General features: G+C 41.8%; 1 protein-coding gene and 1 pseudogene across 2 annotated transcripts in view; one reads left to right on the top strand and one right to left on the bottom strand.

The window, feature by feature from the left end:
• Cpeb1 (cytoplasmic polyadenylation element binding protein 1) overlaps nucleotides 1-21916 on the bottom strand; it is a 98283-nt gene that overhangs the window by 19804 nt on the left and 56563 nt on the right. For both annotated transcript variants that reach the window (XM_059272256.1, XM_059272266.1), the window contains exon 3: nucleotides 7017-7205. In XM_059272256.1, coding sequence (XP_059128239.1) covers nucleotides 7017-7205 — 189 coding nt within the window. The remainder of the gene's footprint in view (nucleotides 1-7016; nucleotides 7206-21916) is intronic.
• LOC131895256 (U11/U12 small nuclear ribonucleoprotein 48 kDa protein-like) lies at nucleotides 9481-20603 on the top strand (annotated as a pseudogene).

The following is a 21916-nucleotide window of genomic DNA, read 5'->3' as shown; positions in this document are numbered from 1 at the left end:
GAGGAATGATGCTGAGGTAGGTGAGGCTGAGAAGATAACTAGGCTCCACTTGGCAAAACAGCACCTTGAAAGCTTCAGATCCACCCCTCCCCTAAGGATTTATGTGCAGCTGAAAGAGGAGTGACATTTTCTTCAGCAATGGAACCACTGGTAAACCAAGGTGCCCATATTCTGTAAACTATCCAAATGGAACCCATTGGATATCACACACACACACACACACACACACACACACACACACACACACACAATCTTAAGAGAAATCTTTCAGGGCTGTATAAAAAAGCCCCTTAGCTTCCACTATCCCCAAAGGCTAAGAATGTCATCAGATGACATCTAAAGTCTATAGCAGAAATTCCTGGCCTTGCTGTCATCTGTCTCCTAGCATTTCAATTAGTTTGTTTATTTGCTTATTTATTTATTCGAGACAGGGTCTCATACCATGTAGCACTGGCTGGCCTGAAACTCTCTAAATATACCAGGCTGACCTCAAACTAGTGATCTTCCTGTCTGACTCCCAAGTGCTCGGATTAAAGGCATATATCACTACAACTGGCTATCACTGGTGTATTTTTAAAGTGCCTTAATATATGACTGTCTTTTGTTTTGTTGCTATAAAAATTTCATCAAAATGTTACCCCATTTGAACATGGTATTTTGGGTAACCTGAATTTGCATTCCCAGGCCACGGTCATTCATACTGGGCTCTAAAATAAAATACTTCTATTTCCTTTGAGGTGAGACTTGTGTTTTTGCATCATCACATAGCACAAAGCAATATGCAAAAAAAAAAAAAAAAAGAAAAAAAGAAAAAAAAAAGAAAAAGCAGGGCTGGAGAGATAACTCAGCAGTTAAGAGCACTGAGCATTGACTGCTCTCCCAGAGGACCCAGGTTCAATTCCGAGGACCCACATGGCAGCTCACAACTCTCTGTAACTCCAGTTCCAGGGGATCTGACACCTTCACACAGACATACATACAGGAAAAAATACCAATGCACGTAAGAATAAAAATAATAAAAAAAATGCCCGAGAGAGAGAATGACTAGACTAATGGGATCATATCTAGGGACACTAAGAAGGATAAGAATGGGCTACGGGAACTATGCCTTTTACCCAAAGTGTTTTTTTTTTTTTTAAAGATTTTATTTATTTATTATGTATACAGTGTTCTGTCTGCACATATCCCTGCAGGCCAGAAGAGGGCGCCAGATCTCATTACAGATGGTTGTGAGCCACCATGTGGTTGCTGGGAATTGAACTCAGGACCTTTGGAAGAGCAAGCAGTGCTCTTAACTTCTGAGCCATCTCTCCAGCCCTATTTTTGTTTTTTTAAATAGATTGGAGAGAGCCAAAAATCAACATGGTAGCCACGATAGGTGACTTTACTCATTCACTCCAGTTTATATTCACGTTTTACCAGCAACAAATTCTATCTACTTCAGTTGATATACAAACCGTTAGTATCTTGAGGCTCTTGCAAATTAACATATCAACAGGAACTGTATCTACAGAAATCTTCTACTATGAGGCCTGGCTTGGTGGCCTACTCCTTTAATCCTAGTACATGGGGGCCAGGCAAGCAGATCTCTCTGCGTTCCAGGACAGCCTTGTCTACAAGCAAGCTCTAAGCCAGTCAAAGCTACATAGTGAGACCCTGTCTCAAACAACACCAACACCAACACCAAAATCCTCCCCTATGGCAACAAGCCTATCTAAATAGAAAATGGCATAACAACCCACACTAGTGAACTCCACTTTCTCAAGAGATGGTCAGTCATCTATTTTATGATCTGGACAAAGTTCAGTCAAGTTCCTACTAATAGCAACTCCTCCATGTACTAAACATCAAACGCATGTCAGAAGTACTCTGGGTAGATAGGAATCTTTTCCTAAATTCTAACAAAGAAAATAGTTTTGAGGTTTGCCATGTGCATGCAGTAGCAGAGCCAACTCTGATTATTTCTGACTCCAAGCTCCATCTTCTGAAGTGTATAATTCACTAGCTACATTATAAAGCATTGTCAGGACCTCATGTCTCCCTTTTTTCATGTTCTTGGCACACCTCCCTTTTGTTCAAATCATTTAAGATCATCAACCACAGATGAGCAATCTCACCTATCAGAAAGTGCAGGGGACCTAAAGGAGAGGTCTCAAAACTTAGTTATAGCCATTGTCAGAACTCACTAAAATGCACCTTAGACACCACTTGGGAGTAGAGGGACAATCAGAGAGGCAGAGAAACATAGTACCATGAACAATAAGGAATATAAAAAGAATGACATGTAATACAATACTTTTAGGAAAGTGATGGCCAGAACTAGCTGCATGTTGTAAAAGCTCACAAAGAACAGAAACAAAAGGAGCTAAGGCCTACTGCTTCAGGTGGATACATGTTTTAAAAAAGGCAACACAGTTGCTACAAAAGACATTTCTAGGGCTGGAGAGATGGCTCAGTCATTAAAGGATAAGGTCACACACACACAAAAAGACATTACTGTATCACTGGGCAAAGGACAAATTTAGAATATAAAAACAATAGTTTAATAAGTGAATATATTTGTTTTAAACCACTCAAAGTTCATTACTGTTTTAATATAGACAAATCTAGATATACTCACTTTTATTTTTAATGGTTACAAAGAATGTGTATACACAAATACATATAGAGGAAAACGCACAGCTGATAAAGCAAATGGATAAGATTCAATGTCAACAACAGGGGAAAATCTGAATTAAGATGGTTTGAGATCTCTTTCAGGCTATAGAATGAGCCAAGGTTCTGGAAACTGTGACCCAAAGTCAGATGCCCTCAGGTGACCTGACTGTCCCATTACAGCCCATCCTGGCAAAAGGTTCCAGCTCATTAATGCCATTTTAGAGTACAAGAGACTAAATCAGCAGTAATATTTTTAGACTGATTTTTAACTTTCTCTACTTTCACCCTTCTCTCCATGCCAGGTCCCTGGATTTTCAGCTGAGTCATTGTTGGAATTTTCTGAAGCCTCCCTCTCCAAGTGTCTAAAGGTGCCCAGATCTGATGGCAGCACTGGCAACAGCAGCAGGGACTGGCACTGGATGTAGTTTGCAAGACACACCTCTCAGCTCAAGCTCACAGCTGAAGTGGGATTAGGCCCAGGACACCATCATCAAATGCTTTTAATCTAGTAAGAGTAGTCACAGAGATAATCTAGACTAGGAGCCATTATTTCTAGCCTAAGACACAGCTGTGTACTGGAAGTCGTCTTTCCTGTGTGTACCGTTGGTTCTGAGGCTGCTTGTAGTGAGTTGAAGCAGATGTGCAAAGAAGTCCATATTCCACATAGAAGCCTAACCCTACTTTGAACGCTGCCTCATAAACAGTTTGAAAAAGGTTAGGAGAGCAGAGAAAGATGCCAAAGACATTGTGTTATCCCAGGATGAGTGAACCTGTGGGTCACTGGGGAGGTCTGCAAATGACACGACACAGGGAATACTCCATTGAACTGGTTAACAGGACAAAAACCAAAGATAGAAATCAAAGAGAGTGAACAGGTTAATCCCATGAGACTTCTAAAAGGGAATTAGAATAGACAGGACATGTCCTCTGGCATCCTTAGCTGAACATCTCACTTGCCCACTGGGCTTCTGCACAAAATGGTCATTAAGAGTCCTTTTTTCCAAGTCCCTCAGGTAGATTCAAAAAGTCCCTTCACTCCCCTGCTGAGTAATGCTGCACACAGAAGAGTCATAGGGGAAAGGCAGAAAGACAAATCCAGCGGGTGGTTAAGCTGATGAACTGAGACCAAAGGTGGAAAGCAAGTGGGAACTGTCTGCTGAGTGCCCTCACTTTAAGAGATTTCATCAAGGGAGCACATCACCTCTGGCTACATAGCCCCTGTGCTACATGAGGTTACCCATGTCTTCTTGTCTAACATATTAAGGTTCTGGTCACAAGAAAGGGGTTTAACAGGAAGAACAAGAGTTTTAGAACAGGAACAGAAGACACCAGGTTTGGGATGCCGAGCCTGACAACAGGTATGTCACTTTGGGTACTTTGCAACCTCTGTGAGTCTTTTTCATCATCTGTGCAAGCATGTGATATGCTCAGCATAAAAAATTTGATATAAGGCAGATATTTGTCACTCCATCCTCTATCCCAGGATACTGAGGAAGCTTCTACAGCCATGATATTCTGTTCAAAGACTTTTCCTTTGATAGTCATGGTGATTTTCTTTTAAAAAAATCAAATTCCATTTATTTCCTTTGTGTGTGTCCACGTATACATGTGGTGTAGGTCAGAAAACAACTTCAGGGAGTTGTCTCTCTTCTTCTACCATGTGGGTCCCAGGGGTCAAGCTCAAGTTGTCAGGCTGGTGGCACGCGCCTTTACCTGCTGAGCAAATTGATCAGCCCTAGAGATTCTTAATGGCAATGATTTTATCCTATTCACTGATGCACCTTCAGTGCCCAAAACAGTTCCTGGCATATAGCTGGTGTTTAATGTCTACTAAGTGAATTTATAGTCAAGGTTTTCCATCAAGAGCCCTACTCTCCAACCTCGCCCAATGCACTGTCAAATACTTAAAAGTGGTAAAGATAGTAAGTTGTCAGGCTACAACTTATTGGAGAAAATATCACCGAGCAGAGTCTAAGCAATAAGCTTGCACCCAGGTTCCACACAGAGACAATAAGATACCAGGCTGCTTGCAAGTATTAACTCCGATTTTCTGAAGCTATCGAACTATCTCCTCCCTTCCTCAAGGAACTGAGTGAGCTGGTTTTCAGATGGAAAGGCAGTGTGGGCACTGGGGTGTGGGCTGAGTGTTCCTGCGTTACTGGCAAGGGTGCACGATCTGCCACTGCAGCTGGCTGGTGGGAGGGCTCCATCCTACTCTAGGAGACTGCACCCTCATATGGGCTTCCCACAAAGGCACAAAGCTCAGGAAAAGGGGAAGGCTACCACCACAGCTCCTAAAGGCAAATACAGCATGGAGATGAGGGATGGGTGTGTCTTTTACCCCCAGAAACCATGAGATACCCATGCTAATCTTGCCCTCACAGGCAGATCATTGCACTGGGGCCAGTCTCAGGTCTTTACAAATTCAGAAGTTCAGACTGCATTCCTTCCCTGATCCACAAAATCATGCAATATTTATCACTAGAGTGCTTGAGACGGAAAGTAAAGAAAAATATTCCCCTTTTCAGACCAATAGCTGTAAGATCAGGTTTTTCAGAGGGTAGGGAAGCTGACAGAATTATGCCTAGACCCAACTTCATTAGACAAGGTCCTGCTACATTGCCCAGGTCATTCCTGAACAGACAATCACCGTACTGTTTAGCTGCTACAGCACGCTCTCCAAGTCTCAAGATGGACACATCTAAATTTCTATGGGCCTAAAGCTGTATTTCAGAAGCTAACTTTGTAGCTAAGAGAAACGAGAGCCAAAGACGGGCCACACCCCAATCTGATGCCAGCACAAATCAGACACTGATGACCACACATAGGTACTCATCTCCTGTGTGAGCTCTTCTTTTGCTCAGATCCTGTGGGAGTAAAGGAAGGGCAAGGCTTGTTTTAAAGAACAGATAAAAGAATGCACTGTGGCCTCCAAAGCAAAGGACATCCAATAGTGACACATTTCCTGGCCTAGGGAACAGAGTAGTTATCAACCATTCCAAAAAAGCTGGAGTTAGATAAAAGGCAGGTATCGCTCAAGATAATTTTACCTTCAAGAGGCCCTACCCACAAGCCACTCAAAAAAATAAAAATAATAATAATAAAAAAAAAACCCACCTTCCTCTTCCCCAATGCAGTTACCAAAACAAATAGGCATTGAAATGTCTAACAGACACTAAGAGTCCCAGACTCTGCAAAGCATTCTAAAACAACAACAACAAAAAAAAACCCCAAACCAAACAAACAAAAAACACCTGCACCAAATAGGGTGGAGGCCAGAAATCAACACAGAGTACTACCTTGCTGTCAGGATTGCTGGTCCTAGACTAGGGGGTTATCTGAAAGGACAGCGGGCTCAGTGTACTCCACTATTAGCAACAACAGCAAAATGGCTACAGGTACCCAGTCCCCATTTTCCCTTTTCCTACAGAATCTGCTAATACTTTTGTGTTATAACACAACTTATATAAAGTAAAATACATTGATTTTGAGTAATACTGTAGCATTTAAGTTCACAGTTCTTCCTGGACAATCATAAGGTTTTCATCTGGCCAATATTCCCCCAAATACCACAAGAAGGGAATAGACATTTAATAGGAAGGTCTGAGTAGAAGCAGTTCAAAGGTATGTCAAGAATTCCCTATAATTTGTTCCCATTAATCCTACACCAAAAAGACAAGGGATCTAAAGGGGAGTGGCCCCTCATCGATTAGTTACCTTCAACAAACAGACAAGACAGGCTGGAAGGAGAGGAGAGGACCACCTCCTTCTCTCTGAATCTGAGAGTTATCTTACCCTCCTCTCCCAGCCAGCCCCTTTCCAGGACTGAGGCTCTTAAACTAATGTTAATGCAATCGTAATGTTAATTCAAATAAAATTGCTCAGTTAATCTTCTTCGCTATGACTCAGGGCTACCCAACCTTCACATATAGCTCTCTAGTTTTAAAACCACTGAACAGAATCTGGTCATCCAGCCATCAGTCCCTTAAGTCCCCTCCCCCACCTAAAAGTGTTTTGCTTCATCATCTCCAAGACAGGCCTGGGCACCAGGGGCTTAGACGGATCATATCTGCAAAAGGTTGTAACCTTAGGGACCCTTGTCAGGGCCACCTCAGGTGTAGACTAATAACTCCAGGGAATTTGTCAGGGCAAGTTAGAAAAGCCGTATCTGCCTTTACCAGCAACCATCTATCTGTCTTGCAACACTCACAGCTACCATCACTTGCAAAACAGCTCTGTGTTGCACGTATATAGGGGGAGTGATGCAAAGGGGAATAGAACAACTGTTGCTTTGGTATCTTAGCTCACCACCCCACTGCCCCCTCCCCCAGCTAGTCACCTTATTCTCTTGCACTCACCCGACTGTGTGCTGCTCTGGGCTGAGGAGTCTGAGTCCTGAGTGCTCCAGGGTCGGTCCCAGCCAGTCAGTCGGAGTGATTGCAGGCCAAGGCACAAGCCATTTGCATCTGGGAGGCCACGGGGAGATTCTTGCGCAGAGGTGGGGAAAAGCATCCTGCTTGTAACTGTTTCTTCAGAGTCCTGGAAGTCTGTTTTGGAAAGGAGAACAGCAAAACAAACCCCTAGAGTTAAGGGTTGTTCCCCTCAATACTATCAACAATAAATACCACCAATAATAGTTTCCTCCAGGTTCAGGGGCAAGACATCCAAGCTGGCTGGATGCTGCAGCTGCTGCCTCTGTACTTTTGGGGGCGTTCAGACAAGAATAGTTGCCATATAGCCCCCTCCCCACACACACCCCTATCCCATCTGCATTACAGACTAGGTAGCATGTGATCGGGCTGCTGATGCTTCCCGCTGCCAGTGACATCAGCCCGGCAGAGCCTAGCGATAGAGAACCGCATCATCTCTCACAGAACGGGGGAGGAGCAGGAGAGGACGACTGGGAGGAGACTTGCCTCCAAGGGAAGATAGCAGGGAGCTACTTGGAATAGTCTGGTGCAGTATGGTTAAGTCAGGGTTGTGAGGCAGAGCCCTCCCCCTCCAGTCTTGGCAATGGTAGCCAGGTGGCCCTCTGGCACACTGAAGTCTGCTCTGCTGACAGCAAAGCTAAAGGCAAAGCAATGTGGACTGCTTGCTTGCACTGCTCTGCCCTCCTGCCACTCCCTCTCCCTCTGCTCTCCACCTCAAATCCCCAACCGCTCTAGTCCTGGACTCTCTCCAGCTGCTGGCTCAAGCCCTGGCTTTGCAGCCCAACATGAAGCTTCCCAATCCTGCTAACAAAAATAAGTAAATAAATACGATCTATGTGCTCCCTCCAAGTGGCCCCTGAGCAGCACCTTGACACAGCAGTGTTTACTACTGAGGAATGGGATAACCATCAGAAAAACACTGTATATTTGGACCCTTGGGAACAACACCTGGTGCTCTGGGATTGTCTGGAGCAGCTTATCACAGGAAAAAGGGGACAACTTTGGTGGGGGTGGGGTGGGGTGGGGTGGGTGGGTGGGTGGAATTTATCAAGCAGTTCCAGGTACGGCTCACAGGGCCTGGCTCACAACTCACATATCAGAGGGAGATCTAGATAATCCATTTTACCCAGGCTCCCTTATACACCAAAAGGATAGATATTAACCACAAGTGGACACAAGGGCCCAGCTCTTCCTTTCCCTCTTGCAACAAAAGGATCAGACAGAAGAAACACTCCCAAAGTAGTATCTGAAAAATCACAATTTAAGAGAAACAATCTCAGAATTATCATTATGCTCAATCAGTAGTCAATACTCAGGAGCTCACATCATCTGTCCGTATTTGTCTTTTCAGGATTCCTCAGGGTGAGGGCTGGCAAGCTATGAACACCACTGACACCTTTAACTGCTGTGCTTTCTTCAGAGGTGCTACCCAGGATGAAGAACCTATCTCAATGACCCCCTCCCTCCCCATCTCTACCAGCTACAGCAACAAAATTCAACTTTCTGAGCTTCTGTCATTTCCTCTTTCCCAATGTTTCCTCCCATATCAATCTTTTCCTAATGTCTCCTTTCTCATAAGGGCCAAAGCTGCTTCCACCTCTACCAGGCTGGCTGACAACATTCCATTTGCCTATTCTCTCTCTTGTTGCAAGGAAAAGCAAGCAGGTAATAGGAAACACCCCAACCTGGAACTGATCCTGGCAGTCTGAGCCAGTTAAGACAGTGCTGTTAACCCAGGGAATGTCTGGTCCCAGCCTTCTGCAGCATGCTCTGAGTGTACTCAGACAAAGGCCCTGGAGGGAATGTCTCTGTGGGAGGGACTCCTTCCTTTGGAGGATTTTTTAAAGCTGTTGCTGGGTCATCCATCCATCTACATTATTCCTGTCTGGCTGTAGATACCCTGCTTGCTCCCTGTCTCTGTGTCAAATCTGTATTCTCATCACTGGACAGGCTGAGCAAGAATGGACCCATACTAGAGCTGTCCCCACCTCAAACACTACCCTCCTGCTACCTATGCCCACCCTTCCCTCAAGCTAAGGCTACACTTTTAAATTAACGCATGTTTTTATTACAAAAGTAAAATTTTTCCTTTTAAGCCATCCATACCTGGGTCAGTGAGATGGCCAGCAAACCTGGTGACCTGAGTTCAATGCCAAGACCCCCAAGGTAGAAAGAGAGATGACTCATGCAGTTGTCCTCTGATCTCCACATGTGTGCCCTGATATGCACATGCATGAATGAACACACACACACACACAGACATGATAAAGGCACAGACAGACTACAAGAAAACATCAGGTTGAGTTTTCTGGAGATACTAAAATATGGGTAAATCAATGAATGTTATCAATTACATAATGGACTCAAGGACATAAATGACCTAGTCGTCTCAATGGATGAAGAAAAGGCATTTGACAATATCCAACATCCCTTCACGTTAACAGTCCTAAAGAAACTCAGAGTAAGCGGAGCAGTGGTAGCACATACCTTTAATCCCAGCACTTGGGAGGCAGAGGCAAGCAGATCTCAGAGTTTGAGGCCAGCCTGGGCTACAGAGTGAGTTCCATGACAGCTAGGACTACACAGAACAACCCTGCCTAAAAAAAAAAAAGAAAGAAAAAAAAAAACAAAAAAAGAAAAATAAAAAGAGAAAGAGAGAAAGAAATTCAGAGTAGAAAGAACATAGCTCAGCATAATAAAGGCAAGATATAACAAACCTATAGCCAACATTGTTAAATAGGGGGAAACCCATGAATTTCCACTGAAATCAGGAACAAGAAAAGGATGTTCACCTGCTTTGTTTTCGTTCAATACAGTGCTAGCAGTTTTAGCTAGAGCAGTAAGACAAGGAAATAAAGGGGATAACACAGAAAGGAAGAGGTCAAACAGCTCCATCTGCAGATGGTAAGGTTCTATATAAGATCCTAAAGACTCCAACAGAAAACCTAGAACTGTCAAATACTTGTAGTAAAGTGGCAATATACAAAATTAACACACAAAATCATTAGCCTTCCTAGATACCAATGACAAACTGGAAAAGTCAAAGGGAAATAATCTAATTCACAATAACCTTTAAAAAATAACTTGTTAACCAAGCGTTAATCCTAGCACTTGGAAGCAGAAGCAGGAAGATCTCTCTGAGTTCAAGGCCAGCCTGGTCTACAAAGGGAGTTCCAAGAAAGCCAGGACTACACAAAGAAACCCTGTATTGAAAAACAAATAAATAACAAACAAAATAAAGAGATCCAAAACAACAAAAAACTTGTTATAAACCTAACCAAGGATATGAATGTCATATCACACACACACACACACACACACACACACACACAAAGTATAAAACACTGAAGAAATTGAGGAAGAACCAGAAGATGGAAACATATCCCATGCTCATGAACTAGAAAAAAAAAAATCAAAATATTGTGAAAATGGCTTACTTACTAAAAGAAACCTACAGACTGACTGCAATTCCAATAAAAATTCCAGTGACAGCCGGGCGGTGGTGGCGCACGCCTTTAATCCCAGCACTCGGGAGGCAGAGCCAGGTGGATCTCTGTGAGTTCGAGGCCAGCCTGGGCTACCAAGTGAGTCCCAGGAAAGGCGCAAAGCTACACAGAGAAACCCTGTCTCGAAAAACCAAAAAAAAAAAAAAAAAAAAAAATTCCAGTGACATTCTTCGGAAATAGAGCAATCTTTAAATTCAGGTGGAATCACAAAAGATTCTGGAGAGGCAAAGCAACCCTATGCAAAAAATGATACAGCTAAATGTACTGCTAATGGCTAATAAACATTTTTTGTGTTTTTATATTATTTTTGTTTGTTTTTGTGATAGAGTCTCACTGTGTAGTCCTGGCTGTCCTGCAACTTGCTTGCAGACAGAGCTTAAACTCAAAAAGTTTAATCTGTCTCTGCCTCCCAAGTGCTAGGATTACAAGTGTGTGCCACCATGCCCACCATCTAATAAATACTTTTTAAAATGTTCAACATCATTAGCCACTAGGGAAACACAAATTAAAACTACTTTGAGCTGGGCGGTGGTGGCGCGCGCCTTTAATCCCAGCACTCGGGAGGCAGAGGCAGGCGGATCTCTGTGAGTTCAAGGCCAGCCTGGTCTCCAAAGCGAGTTCCAGGAAAGGCGCAAAGCTACACAGAGAAACTCTGTCTTGAAAAACCAAAAAAAAAAAAAAAAACTACTTTGAAATTCTATCTAACTCTAGTCAGAATGACTATCATCAAGAAATCACTGAATTTTATTCAGCTAAAAATAAAAGCATAAGTATAAAATTTTCAGGAAAATAGATGCAGGGGAAAATAGACTAAATGAGATAACCCAAGCCTAGAAAGACAAATGCTGCATCTTCTCTTTCATGTGTGGATCCTAGCTTCAAATTTTTAGATTTGAATGTTTAATTTGGAGAGTTTGTAGAGGACACTAGAAAGGGATAGAAAGGGCTTAAGAGAGGAGAGGGAAAGGGGCTGTAAGAGGTAAAGGTGTGACAGCAGAACACACGTGATACCAAAGTTGGAGGGAGATACTAAAAAAGTGTAAGTGAGGATATGGGTGGAATAGAGGAGTGTAAGATATGGGGAGGGGTAACCAAAGTTAAGGATGTATGACAAACTCTAGAAACCTACTACTTTGTAAGATATTTCTTGTCTTAGTCACTGTTCTATTGCTGTGAAGAGACACCATGACCAAGAGGACTTTTATAAAAGAAAGCATTTCATTGGGGGCTTGCTTACAGGCTTAGTTAGTTCACCATCATCATGCATGGCAGAAAGCACGGCAGCAGGCACGAGTGTGCTGAAGAAGCTGAGGCCAGCACCTAGTGATCCTGGTCACAGACAGAGAAAGGAAGCCACTGGGCCTGGTTTGGGCTTTTGAAACCAACAAAGCCACACCTCCTAATCTTTTTATTTATGTAAGAGTGCTACACATGTATACCTGTATGCCAGAAGGGGGCACCAGATCTTATTACAGATGGTTGTGAGCTATCATGTGGTTGCTGGGAATTGAACTCAGGACCTCTGGAAAAGCAGCCAGTCAGTGCTCTTAACTGCTGAGTCATCTCTCTCTCCAGCCCCTCCTAATCTTTCTAATCCTTTCAAACTGTTCTACTCCCCGGTAACAAAGCATTCAAATTTATGAGCCTATGGAGGTCATTCTTACTCAAACCACCACAATTCTGTAAGATTTATTTTTATTTTATGTGTATGGATGTTTTATATGCATGAGTGTATGCCTGGTGCCACAAGAGGCCAGAAGAGGACATGAGAGCCTCTGGAACTGGAATTATAGTTTGTTGTTTTTTGCTATGTGGGGGCTGGGACTCGAACACAAGTCATTTGAAAGAGCAGTCAGTGCTCTTAATCCATGAGCCATCTCTCCAGTCTTGGGAACCCACTACTTTGTAAGTTAAACTAAAAATGTAATAAAAAAGGAGTTGGAACACATGGGTAGACTATGCTTCTACTAGAAGACATGAGTTATTAAATGAAAATCTTGGTGCATGTCAACACTTTCTTACCAGTTATTGGTCAAGTAGGCCCCCAAAACAACATAGACTATTGCCAATGCTCTTGGTTGCCCACCATAACTAGGTAATACTCTCTTGCTGAAGATACAACACACTTTGGTTGCAGCAGTACATACAAAAGTCAAGCTGGAACTGACCTGAAAACTTCTCACTAGCTAGCCTTCACAGTACTTAATAGTACTTGCATAGTTCTTCATAGTACCATGCAAGCCACTAGAGAAGAAAAGTCATCAATGGTCTTACCCAGCGGTGAATCCTGAATACTGTAAACCTGTTCTGAAGTTCATGGTTTTATAGGTCATGAGTTCTAGGAGGGAATCCACTAATGTGTTACTAAATGGACATGCTGTCAAACTGCTTTCTAAATATTATGTTTATAGTGCTACTCTCAACCTTGACCAGAAAATCTTCTGTAGTGCACAGCAGTTAATGCAAACACTCATAAACAAGTCCAAATGCTGGGCCCTAAATGGCATATCTACATAATACTCCCTTCTCAAGGCTCAGGAACACCAAATGTAAGTCAGAAAATGGGGAGGAGTACTGTGAAATGTTTCCTGGACATGACAGGACTGCTGACTAATGAATTCACTGCAATTAAGGCTACTGTCACACAAGATCAAGCCAACAAGACCAGTTACTATTCCAGGAGGCAGTACTAATTAGACTCAGTGGTTTACAGGAAGGGAAAAAAAAAAAAAAGACATGAAAGTGTGAAGGGGATATGCTGGAGCATGTCCTGGAGTAGTAGGGAGAAGTTTGCCATGGATATGTACATACATGTATGAAATTGTCAACTAAAAGAAAAGAACTTCAAAACACAAAATAAGCCAGACATGATGATGCAATCCTTTAATCCCAGCACTCAGGAGGCAGAAGCAAGTGGATGTGAGTTTGAGACTGGACTGGTCTACACAGTGAAATCCAGGACAGACAGGGCTACACAGAGAGACCCTGTCTCAAAAACAAACAAACAAAAGACTTAGAATAAATAAAATATAGTCAGCATTTAAAAACAATCCATATTTAAGTACCTATTCATGCCTTTCTCCCTCTCTACCCTAACTGAAAGGCATCTATTTGTCCAGAAGCAGCCATTCTCCTTCCATGTCTAAAATTAGAGAACCTATGTATATATGGATACTTTGCACCTCAGGCAAAGAAATGTACTCAACAGCTATGCTCTTATTACTCAGTAAGGTGGGCCAGTATTTTCAGCAAATCTATACCATCAGCATTACCAGGAGCCTGTTTAAATACTAAAGTTCAGGAACCACTTGAAACCTATGGAATTGAGCTACATTTTAATAAGATTTCCAGTTATGATGTATGCACATGAAAATCTGGGCAGTACTGATAAATAGAACTACTACCTTCCCACCCTAAAAGACCTCAACCATGAGCAAAAAGTCCTGTAAATCTACCAAAGATCCTATTGGTTATATGAACCCAGAGCCTAAAGAGTTACATGTGGCAAAATTTTAGCCCCATCCCCAGAAGTCTCACTTCTATTCAGACACTCATTAACCCACTGTTTCTTCAACATGAAGGTTTTTACTAACTGTGGTAGTTTGAATGTAACTGGCCCCCATAAGCTCATACAGAGTGGCACTATTAGAGGTATGGCTTTGCTGGAGTAGATTTAGCCTTGTTGGAAGAAGTGTGTCACTGTGGGAGTGGGCTTGCAAGTCTTCCTTTGCTCAAGCTACACTCAGTGTGACATTCAGTTCACTTCCTGTTGCCTGTGTATCAAGATATAAGACTCAGCTCCTTCTCCAGTACCATGTCTGTCTACATGCTGCCATGTCCTGCCATGATGATAATGGACTAAATAAACCTCTGAACTGTAAGTCACCTCAATTAAATGTTTTCCATTATAGGATTTGCTGTGGTCACGGTGTCTCTTCACAGCAATAGAAACTTTAACCAAGACACTACCACTATAGGATTCTTTCACTAGATTAAAAAAATGAAGGCCAGACTGGGTATAGTGGTGTACAACCTTAATTCCAGCACTTTAGAGGCAGAGGCAGGTGGATCTCTGAGTTTGAGGCCAACTTGGTCTATAGAGCAAGTTCTAGGACAGCCATGGCTACACAGAGAAACCCTGTCTTAAAAAAAAATGGAAGTCATACCCAGACATCAAGCAGCTTTGACAGAATGACAGATCTTGCCTGCTCATCAGATGATCTACCACCATGTGACTTTATCACAATACTCTTTCAGAATATTTATCTGTAAAGTGGTAACAAGAGGAGCTATCCTTTCAGATGTTTTGTGCAAACTAAAGAAATTATCTAGTACAGTGTCTAGCACAAAGTATTTTACTCCTATATTGACCATATAGCTGATTACCCACACCAGAGCACTTAAAAGGGAAGGGGGGATATTAATATTACCATGGCTGTGACTTTCAAAATGATTTGTGTGAGATAAACTGAGAGACATGATCACTCTACTCACATTTTACTTAGAAAGCCTCTTTTCTAGCTGTTCCCTGATCTTGTCTCTGGAAACTTACCTATTCCGCTACAATTCTTCATCTCATATTAAGAGGAAGGCTGAGCACCTAGGACCATGTTGATGCCTGGGGGCCATGCTGTTGGGGAGTGTGAGGGGGTTGATCTGAGGGGCCCATGCTACCACCCAGGCCATGGTGATGTCTATGGCTGGTGTTAGCACGGGAATCATGGGAAGCATGCTGTGCTGAGCCAGCCCGGCCCTTCACTGGCCCTGGGATGGTTGGACCTGTCCCTTGCTGGATATTGCAGCAAGCCAACTGGCCCTACCCCTCAGGGGAGAGCTCTCACGCCCCACCCCCTCAGAAAAGATGACCCCATCCCTCACCATAGGTGTGCACCTCATCTGGAAAGCATACTAGAGCTGACCCTGTGGTCAGGAACACAGATAAGCCATTCCTGAAGGCATTAGAGTTGACCCCGCCTCCCCCTTCTGCCATGTGGTGGCATGGGTGAGGGAAAGATGCCTTCCCCCCTTGCCCATTACCACCTGTGGCAGGTAAGAGAGCTGGCCCTGGGTCACAAGAGTAGGAGAGCTATCCCTGACCCACACCAACTGCACTGCTCTGAGAAAGCAGCCTCTGCTTCCCATATGGGCAGCACACTAGAGCTGACTCTTGTCCGGGATACAGGTGAGCCAGCCCTGAAGACATGAGAGAAGAGCAGACCCCATCCCCCTCCTTGAATGCCCCTATAACAAGAGGGAGAGAGGGCCCTGCACCTTGCCTGGGCAAAACAGTAGAGCTGACCCTGGAGATATGAGTAAGTGGGACCATATCTAAGGGCCAGGAATGTGTCACCTCTTCTGGAGTTGTTGGCCAATGAGATCCTCAAATATTACATACAGGCTATTGTTAATTCTCTTGATTACCCTTCAGAACTTGACAGTAAAACACCATATACTTGAATCATAGAACACAGAGAAATAAAGCTGGTACTTACCTGAAAGCTTCATCCTTACTGGCTAGCTTTCATAACGTTGGAAGGTTCTATGCATGTTACTAGAGTTAAAAAGCAATCACCAATCTTACCCAGCTGTGAATCATGTGAAACACAACAATGACAAGACATGCTCACTAGTGCAATAGTATCACAAATATTATGGAAGCAACCAATCATTTTCTGATTGAACTGAAGTCCCACTCCACAAGTTGAAGCTCATATCTAACACCATTATAGGGGCCTAGAACCTGTGGTTATACAAGTCATAGACCATAGGAAAGAAACTACTGCTATCATACAGCTAAGTAGACACAGTATTAAACTCCAATGACTTGTCATTGTACACATAGATTACTGCATCTGTGGACCTTCATCTGAGAAGCTTCTTTGTACAGTATATAGTGATTTGCATAGAGACCTTCAACTGATCAATGTATAGAGAAAAAAAGATTGAAGAATGCTCAACCCTAAACAAGACATCTACATCACCCTTTTCTCCAAAAGCTCAAGGATCCTTGTGGAAGAGGGATGGGGAATTTTTAAGAGCCAGAGGTAGTAGATAACTACTGTTGTCTGGACACAGCAGGGCAATTGGCTACAAGAATTCACAGCAGTTGACAAAGCATGAACAAGACCTCCCCAAGCTCAGGCAAGACAAAATTTCAGCATGGACAGGTAAGATGAACATGAAGTCCCCACCTTTAAAGGTGGGCGGATAGGTGGGTTGGAGGAGGAGGATGAATCTGGGAGAAGTCAAGGGGTGACCAAAATACATTGCACAAAAATTCTCAAAATAGCCAGGCGGTGGTGGCGCACACCTTTAATCCCAGCACTCGGGAGGCAGAGCCAGGCGGATCTCTGTGAGTTCGAGGCCAGCCTGGACTACCAAGTGAGTCCCAGGAAAGGCGCAAAGCTACACAGAGAAACCCTGTCTCGAAAAAACAAACAAACAAACAAAAAAATCTCAAAATAATAAAAATTATTTTAAAAAATTCTATAAGTTAATACAGTTGTATTTCTAAGAACTTCTTTGGCACTTTTAAGTTGGAGTTAGCTGTGTCAACCTAGGCTGGCCTGGAGCTCACAAAGATCCTCCCAATTTAGGTCAACTTCTAGACTACAGATGTATGTCACAAGGATAGACCTAAAATTTGCATTTATAACTAACTCTGAGGTAATATTAGTGCTAACTACAATTTGAGTAGTGAAGGTTTTATAGTAACTCCACGCTAAATTTGATTTGCAGGGCAGGTGAGATGGCTCAGTGGGATAAATTGAATTTGCATTTAACTTCTATCCCAGATTCTCACTCCCCAGTAACTCATTTTATCCTTACTTTACTACTTCTTTTTTCATGGTAGCCAAGCTCCTAAACAATACTCTCAATGGTTCACTAAGATCAAAATCAATTTTCAGGCTCTGATTACTTTTTAACCTTCTCTCACATTGTTCACCAAATGTAAAAGGCTAATGTGAATTATTTGCAACTCCCTAGAAATTCATACTCAAGAGAAGGATTTATTGCTAATCTCAGTGCTAATAGGTAGAAGAGTTCAAAAGACAGACAATGCATGATAGCTAGAATAGTCAAAGTACTGCCTTAAACACTAAGCTATACAGTAATCTATGTTATTAGGGATCAGGTTTAACAAGCTTAAAGCACATTAAGCTTCTTTTGCATTTCCCATCATAAAAATATGATCACTGAATGACTTTCATCAATTGCTCTTAATAATCTTCAATAAATTCTGTAAATTATTTCACACTAGTTTCTATTAACTGTCCTTAAACAGTAGGACAGTTTCTATCCCATTTTAGTAAAGCTCAAAGAGAAGTGAACTCTACATTGTACTGTCTAGGGTAAAATAAGCATGTGCTCACACTACAGCACACATGCAGGAGGATGAGGACAGCTTCAAGTGCTGGCTCTCCCCTTCCACCCTGTTTGCGATAGGGTCTCTCTCAACAGGCTAGCTGACCTGCATGTTCTGCTGACTCAAAGACCTTTGTCTCCCATCTCCCAGTAGGGTATACTAAGACTTTTATGTGAGTTCTGTGGATTTGAATGAACTAAGGTTGTCAGACTTGCACAGCAAACATTTTACCCACTGAGCCATCTCTCTAGCCCATGATCTTTTCATTCTTGATCACAATTCACCAGCCTGTGCCTTGATGTTAATAAATTCCACCTTCTTGATGATATGAGCCAAAATTTTCTGTAGTTGCCACGTACCCCAAATGGCCAATATATTGATCCTTAAAATTCAATTCTATTATGTCAAGGGTCATTCCTGGAGTCATCATTCATGTAGACATCCTTATGTCAAGGGTCATTCTTGGAGTCTTCATTCATGTAGACATCCTTATAAAATTTTAAACATCCTTATAAAATCTAGGGTCAAAGTCTGGTCCACACTGAATTTCCTTTTGTAAATCTTCCTTGGAAGATTTGTACAAACAGAGGGTTGTAGTCATTGCCTGGGTGAATTCTCCACAATGTCTCCAAGTTTGATGTGAAGAAACATTCTGGGGTTCCTAACTAGCTCACTATCATTGCCCTTCTTGTGGGTGGCAAGTTCACAGACCTTTGTGGTTTTCATCTTAACATGGTTTTCTCTGTCTGTTTTAATCTTATGGCAGAGAAAACCATCTTGTCTCCCTACAATTTTGAAACCCTCCCACCTGAGGAATCTTATGGGGTATGTCACATAACTTATGAACACTCCCTATGACTATCAATGTCCTTTTTAGGTCCCACCTCTGAGCTCAAGGTAGCAGCAGGGTTTCGATAGCCATTAAACATTCACCTGAACCATGTTTAGTTTAAAATCTCTATACCAACATAGCCTTGGGACCGGTTGGAGAGGGAGGAAGGAGTTGCCAGTCAGTACAAAATCTGCTACTGTAGAGGAGAGATATATCAACAGCAGCAGTGTTTTGGTGCCACAGAAGAACTTTGAAGGCTATGTGGATTGGATGCCAGGCACATCAGTGAGGAAAGGTTTTTATTCATACTTTAGGGTAGTGAAGTGAGTCTGAAGTTGATATTCAAGTCACCATTCTCTGGAGCATCTAAGGCCTATCTACAGAATTAAAAAGCCTCCCTAGGTAGAACATCCAAGGTTTACTTTTCTGTTGCTTCTTGTAGTTGACACCCTAGCCTTTAGAGGTACAGTGGATAGTAACTGCTGGCAATCTGATACAGACTACATGGATAGTACATCTGAGGACTGCCTATAGCAGAATTTTGAGTGAGCAGAATGTAATGTTATTTACAGTCTATTGCTCTTTTAGAACATGGACTCTAAACCAGTAGATCCTGAGTTTATGAGGCATTTACATCAAATAGTATCACTTCACTTATTGTCAAAGCAAGCATGCTTACACAGCAAGAACATAAACCACTTAAAAGTTAGATAATGAAATAAATTCAGGAACATAAAGTTAAAATATTTTCAGAGCAAGTTCATGGAGGGCTGCTGCCAGATGCTAGTGGATTTGATGATATGCCTGGAGTGGAGCCTGGATCAGCTGAACCCCAAAGATGAAGTGGAGGCCAATGATGAAATTGCAACATGTCCTTATGATTAAAATCATCACATACCTAAATCATTTCTAGCAAAGCACATGGAATCTTCCAGAGTGAAGAAACTGGGTTATGTCAAAGAAGAAGATGAATGTATAATCCTATTTTTGTCTTTTTCCTTTTTCTTTTTTTTAAAATATTTATTTTTATTTTATGTGCATTGATGCTTCACCTGCATGTATGTCTGTGTGAGGGTATCAGATCTTGGAGTTACAGGCAATTGTGGGCTGCCATGTGGGCACTGGGAACTGAACCCGGGACCTCTGGAAGAATAGTCAGTGCTCTTAACCTCTGAGCCATCCCTCCAGCCCCTTCCTTTTTCTATGAGAAGAAAAAAGTTACTCTGGATAAGGAGTCACATTTCCAGACAACTAAAAAAGCTAGAATTGAAGTTGAAAAAGACAGTGATTGTTATAGTCAAATAATCAGAGACTATACTCTTCAGTGCCTGTTGAAGTTCCTCTGAATCACAAATGGTCTGTCTGTGACCTTCTTGCCCTTCATGATTTTGTCATTGAGGAGACAAAGAAAAAGCACTCTAGTTCTCAAGTCATTGAACATGACAGTGATCTGTTTGTAGACTTAGCTGCTAAAGTCAATTGAGATAATGGCCAAAATAGTTCAATATCTTACCTGAAATCCTTGCGGAAGTGAAAATAATAAAAGAAGTCACCAGTCCTATAGAGCTAAGAATGTTCATATAACCAGAAAGATTATATGCTGAGGTAATTTGGGATGCAAGAAAGTGCACATTGGAAGAACTCAGTAACCGCTGGCAAGAAGAACAGGAAAAAGCAGATGCTGCTGCTGAAAAGAATGAAGAAAGGTCATCCGTGGTAGATTCACAACAGTCTGGCGGGAGTTATTTGGCTAGTTAGATGTTGACAGTTTATGACATAGAAGGGTTCTGAATAGAAGTCCACACAAATGAAAAGAAATTAAAATAAAAATTCTGAGTGAATGCCGGGCGGTGGTGGCACACGCCTTTAATCCCAGCACTCGGGAGGCAGAGCCAGGCGGATCTCTGTGAGTTCGAGGCCAGCCTGGGCTACCAAGTGAGTTCCAGGAAAGGCGCAAAGCTACACAGAGAAACCTTGTCTCGAAAAACCAAAAAAAAAAAAAAAAAAAAAATTCTGAGTGAAGAAGAGTGATGGAGAAAGACATAGCCATAAAAGAAAGCAAAAACAAACAAAATATTTCTGAAAGTATTAATTATGTTTATAGCATAACCAATAATATGCTAATGTTTTAATTATAATCTTTACATAAGAGAAAGTGGCCATTATGATCATGTAATGCTCATTATTTTAATAAATATTTATTTTCAAAAATTTTCTCTAGTAAAATATGAAAGTTATAAAGTATTTTTGGTACCTATGATGAGAAGATGTTAAAAAGATAACAAGTCTCTTTGGCTCTTACAGTAGTTGAGTAGTAATCTTATCACTGAAGTTAATGGTAAAAGGATCCCAGGAAGATGGTATCCTTGGGTGTCACTGCAGCTGAAAATAGTGAATACTGATTTTACCATAGCAAGAAATATATTAGTAAAAAGACACATATAGACAGAATAATGTCACAAATGGTATGTGCCATGAGAATGACTGAAGTAGAAAATCTGCAGTTATGACTTATTTTGCAGTTAGTAACAAGAAAAGACCACTTAATAAGGGCACTTTGGCACAAATGGAAAAGAGAGCATGTAGTTAACATGAAGATAAACATGTGTTTTATTAGACAAAGAGCAAAGTTGAAAGATTCTGAAACTGAGCTCCAACAGTGCAATGATCAAATGAAAACTAATTTGAAATCACAGCAAGTAGAATTGGATGAGAAATGTCAGTTTCAGAAAGAGAAAGCAACCCTGAAGCCCGACAACATATTGTTGACTCTGACAAATATGTATAGTCTTTATTTCTAACAATGAATTTAAAAGCATGACAAAATCATTTTCTTCTTGTTCTTGATAGTGATTAAGGTGCTTGGAAAATATCTAAGGTGTTGTGTACTTAGGAAGTTAACAGCTCTAAGTAAGTACCTTTTTACATTCTCTTGCTCATTTAATTGAAAAAAAAAAAGTCTTCAGTTTAATTCAAGAGAACATTTTACCATTGTATAAACATGCTCTGGCAGTTTGGTTATTTATAGGATATTCTAAAATAAAAGGACTCTGGAATGTTTTCATTTAAGATAATTTCCATAATATGAAGCAAACCGTAGTTCTTCTCTACGATTGTAATATAA

Source organism: Peromyscus eremicus, chromosome 1 (assembly GCF_949786415.1).
Source record: "Peromyscus eremicus chromosome 1, PerEre_H2_v1, whole genome shotgun sequence".
Taxonomy (NCBI): Eukaryota; Metazoa; Chordata; class Mammalia; order Rodentia; family Cricetidae; genus Peromyscus; species Peromyscus eremicus.
This window is presented reverse-complemented; position numbering and strand designations above follow the sequence as displayed.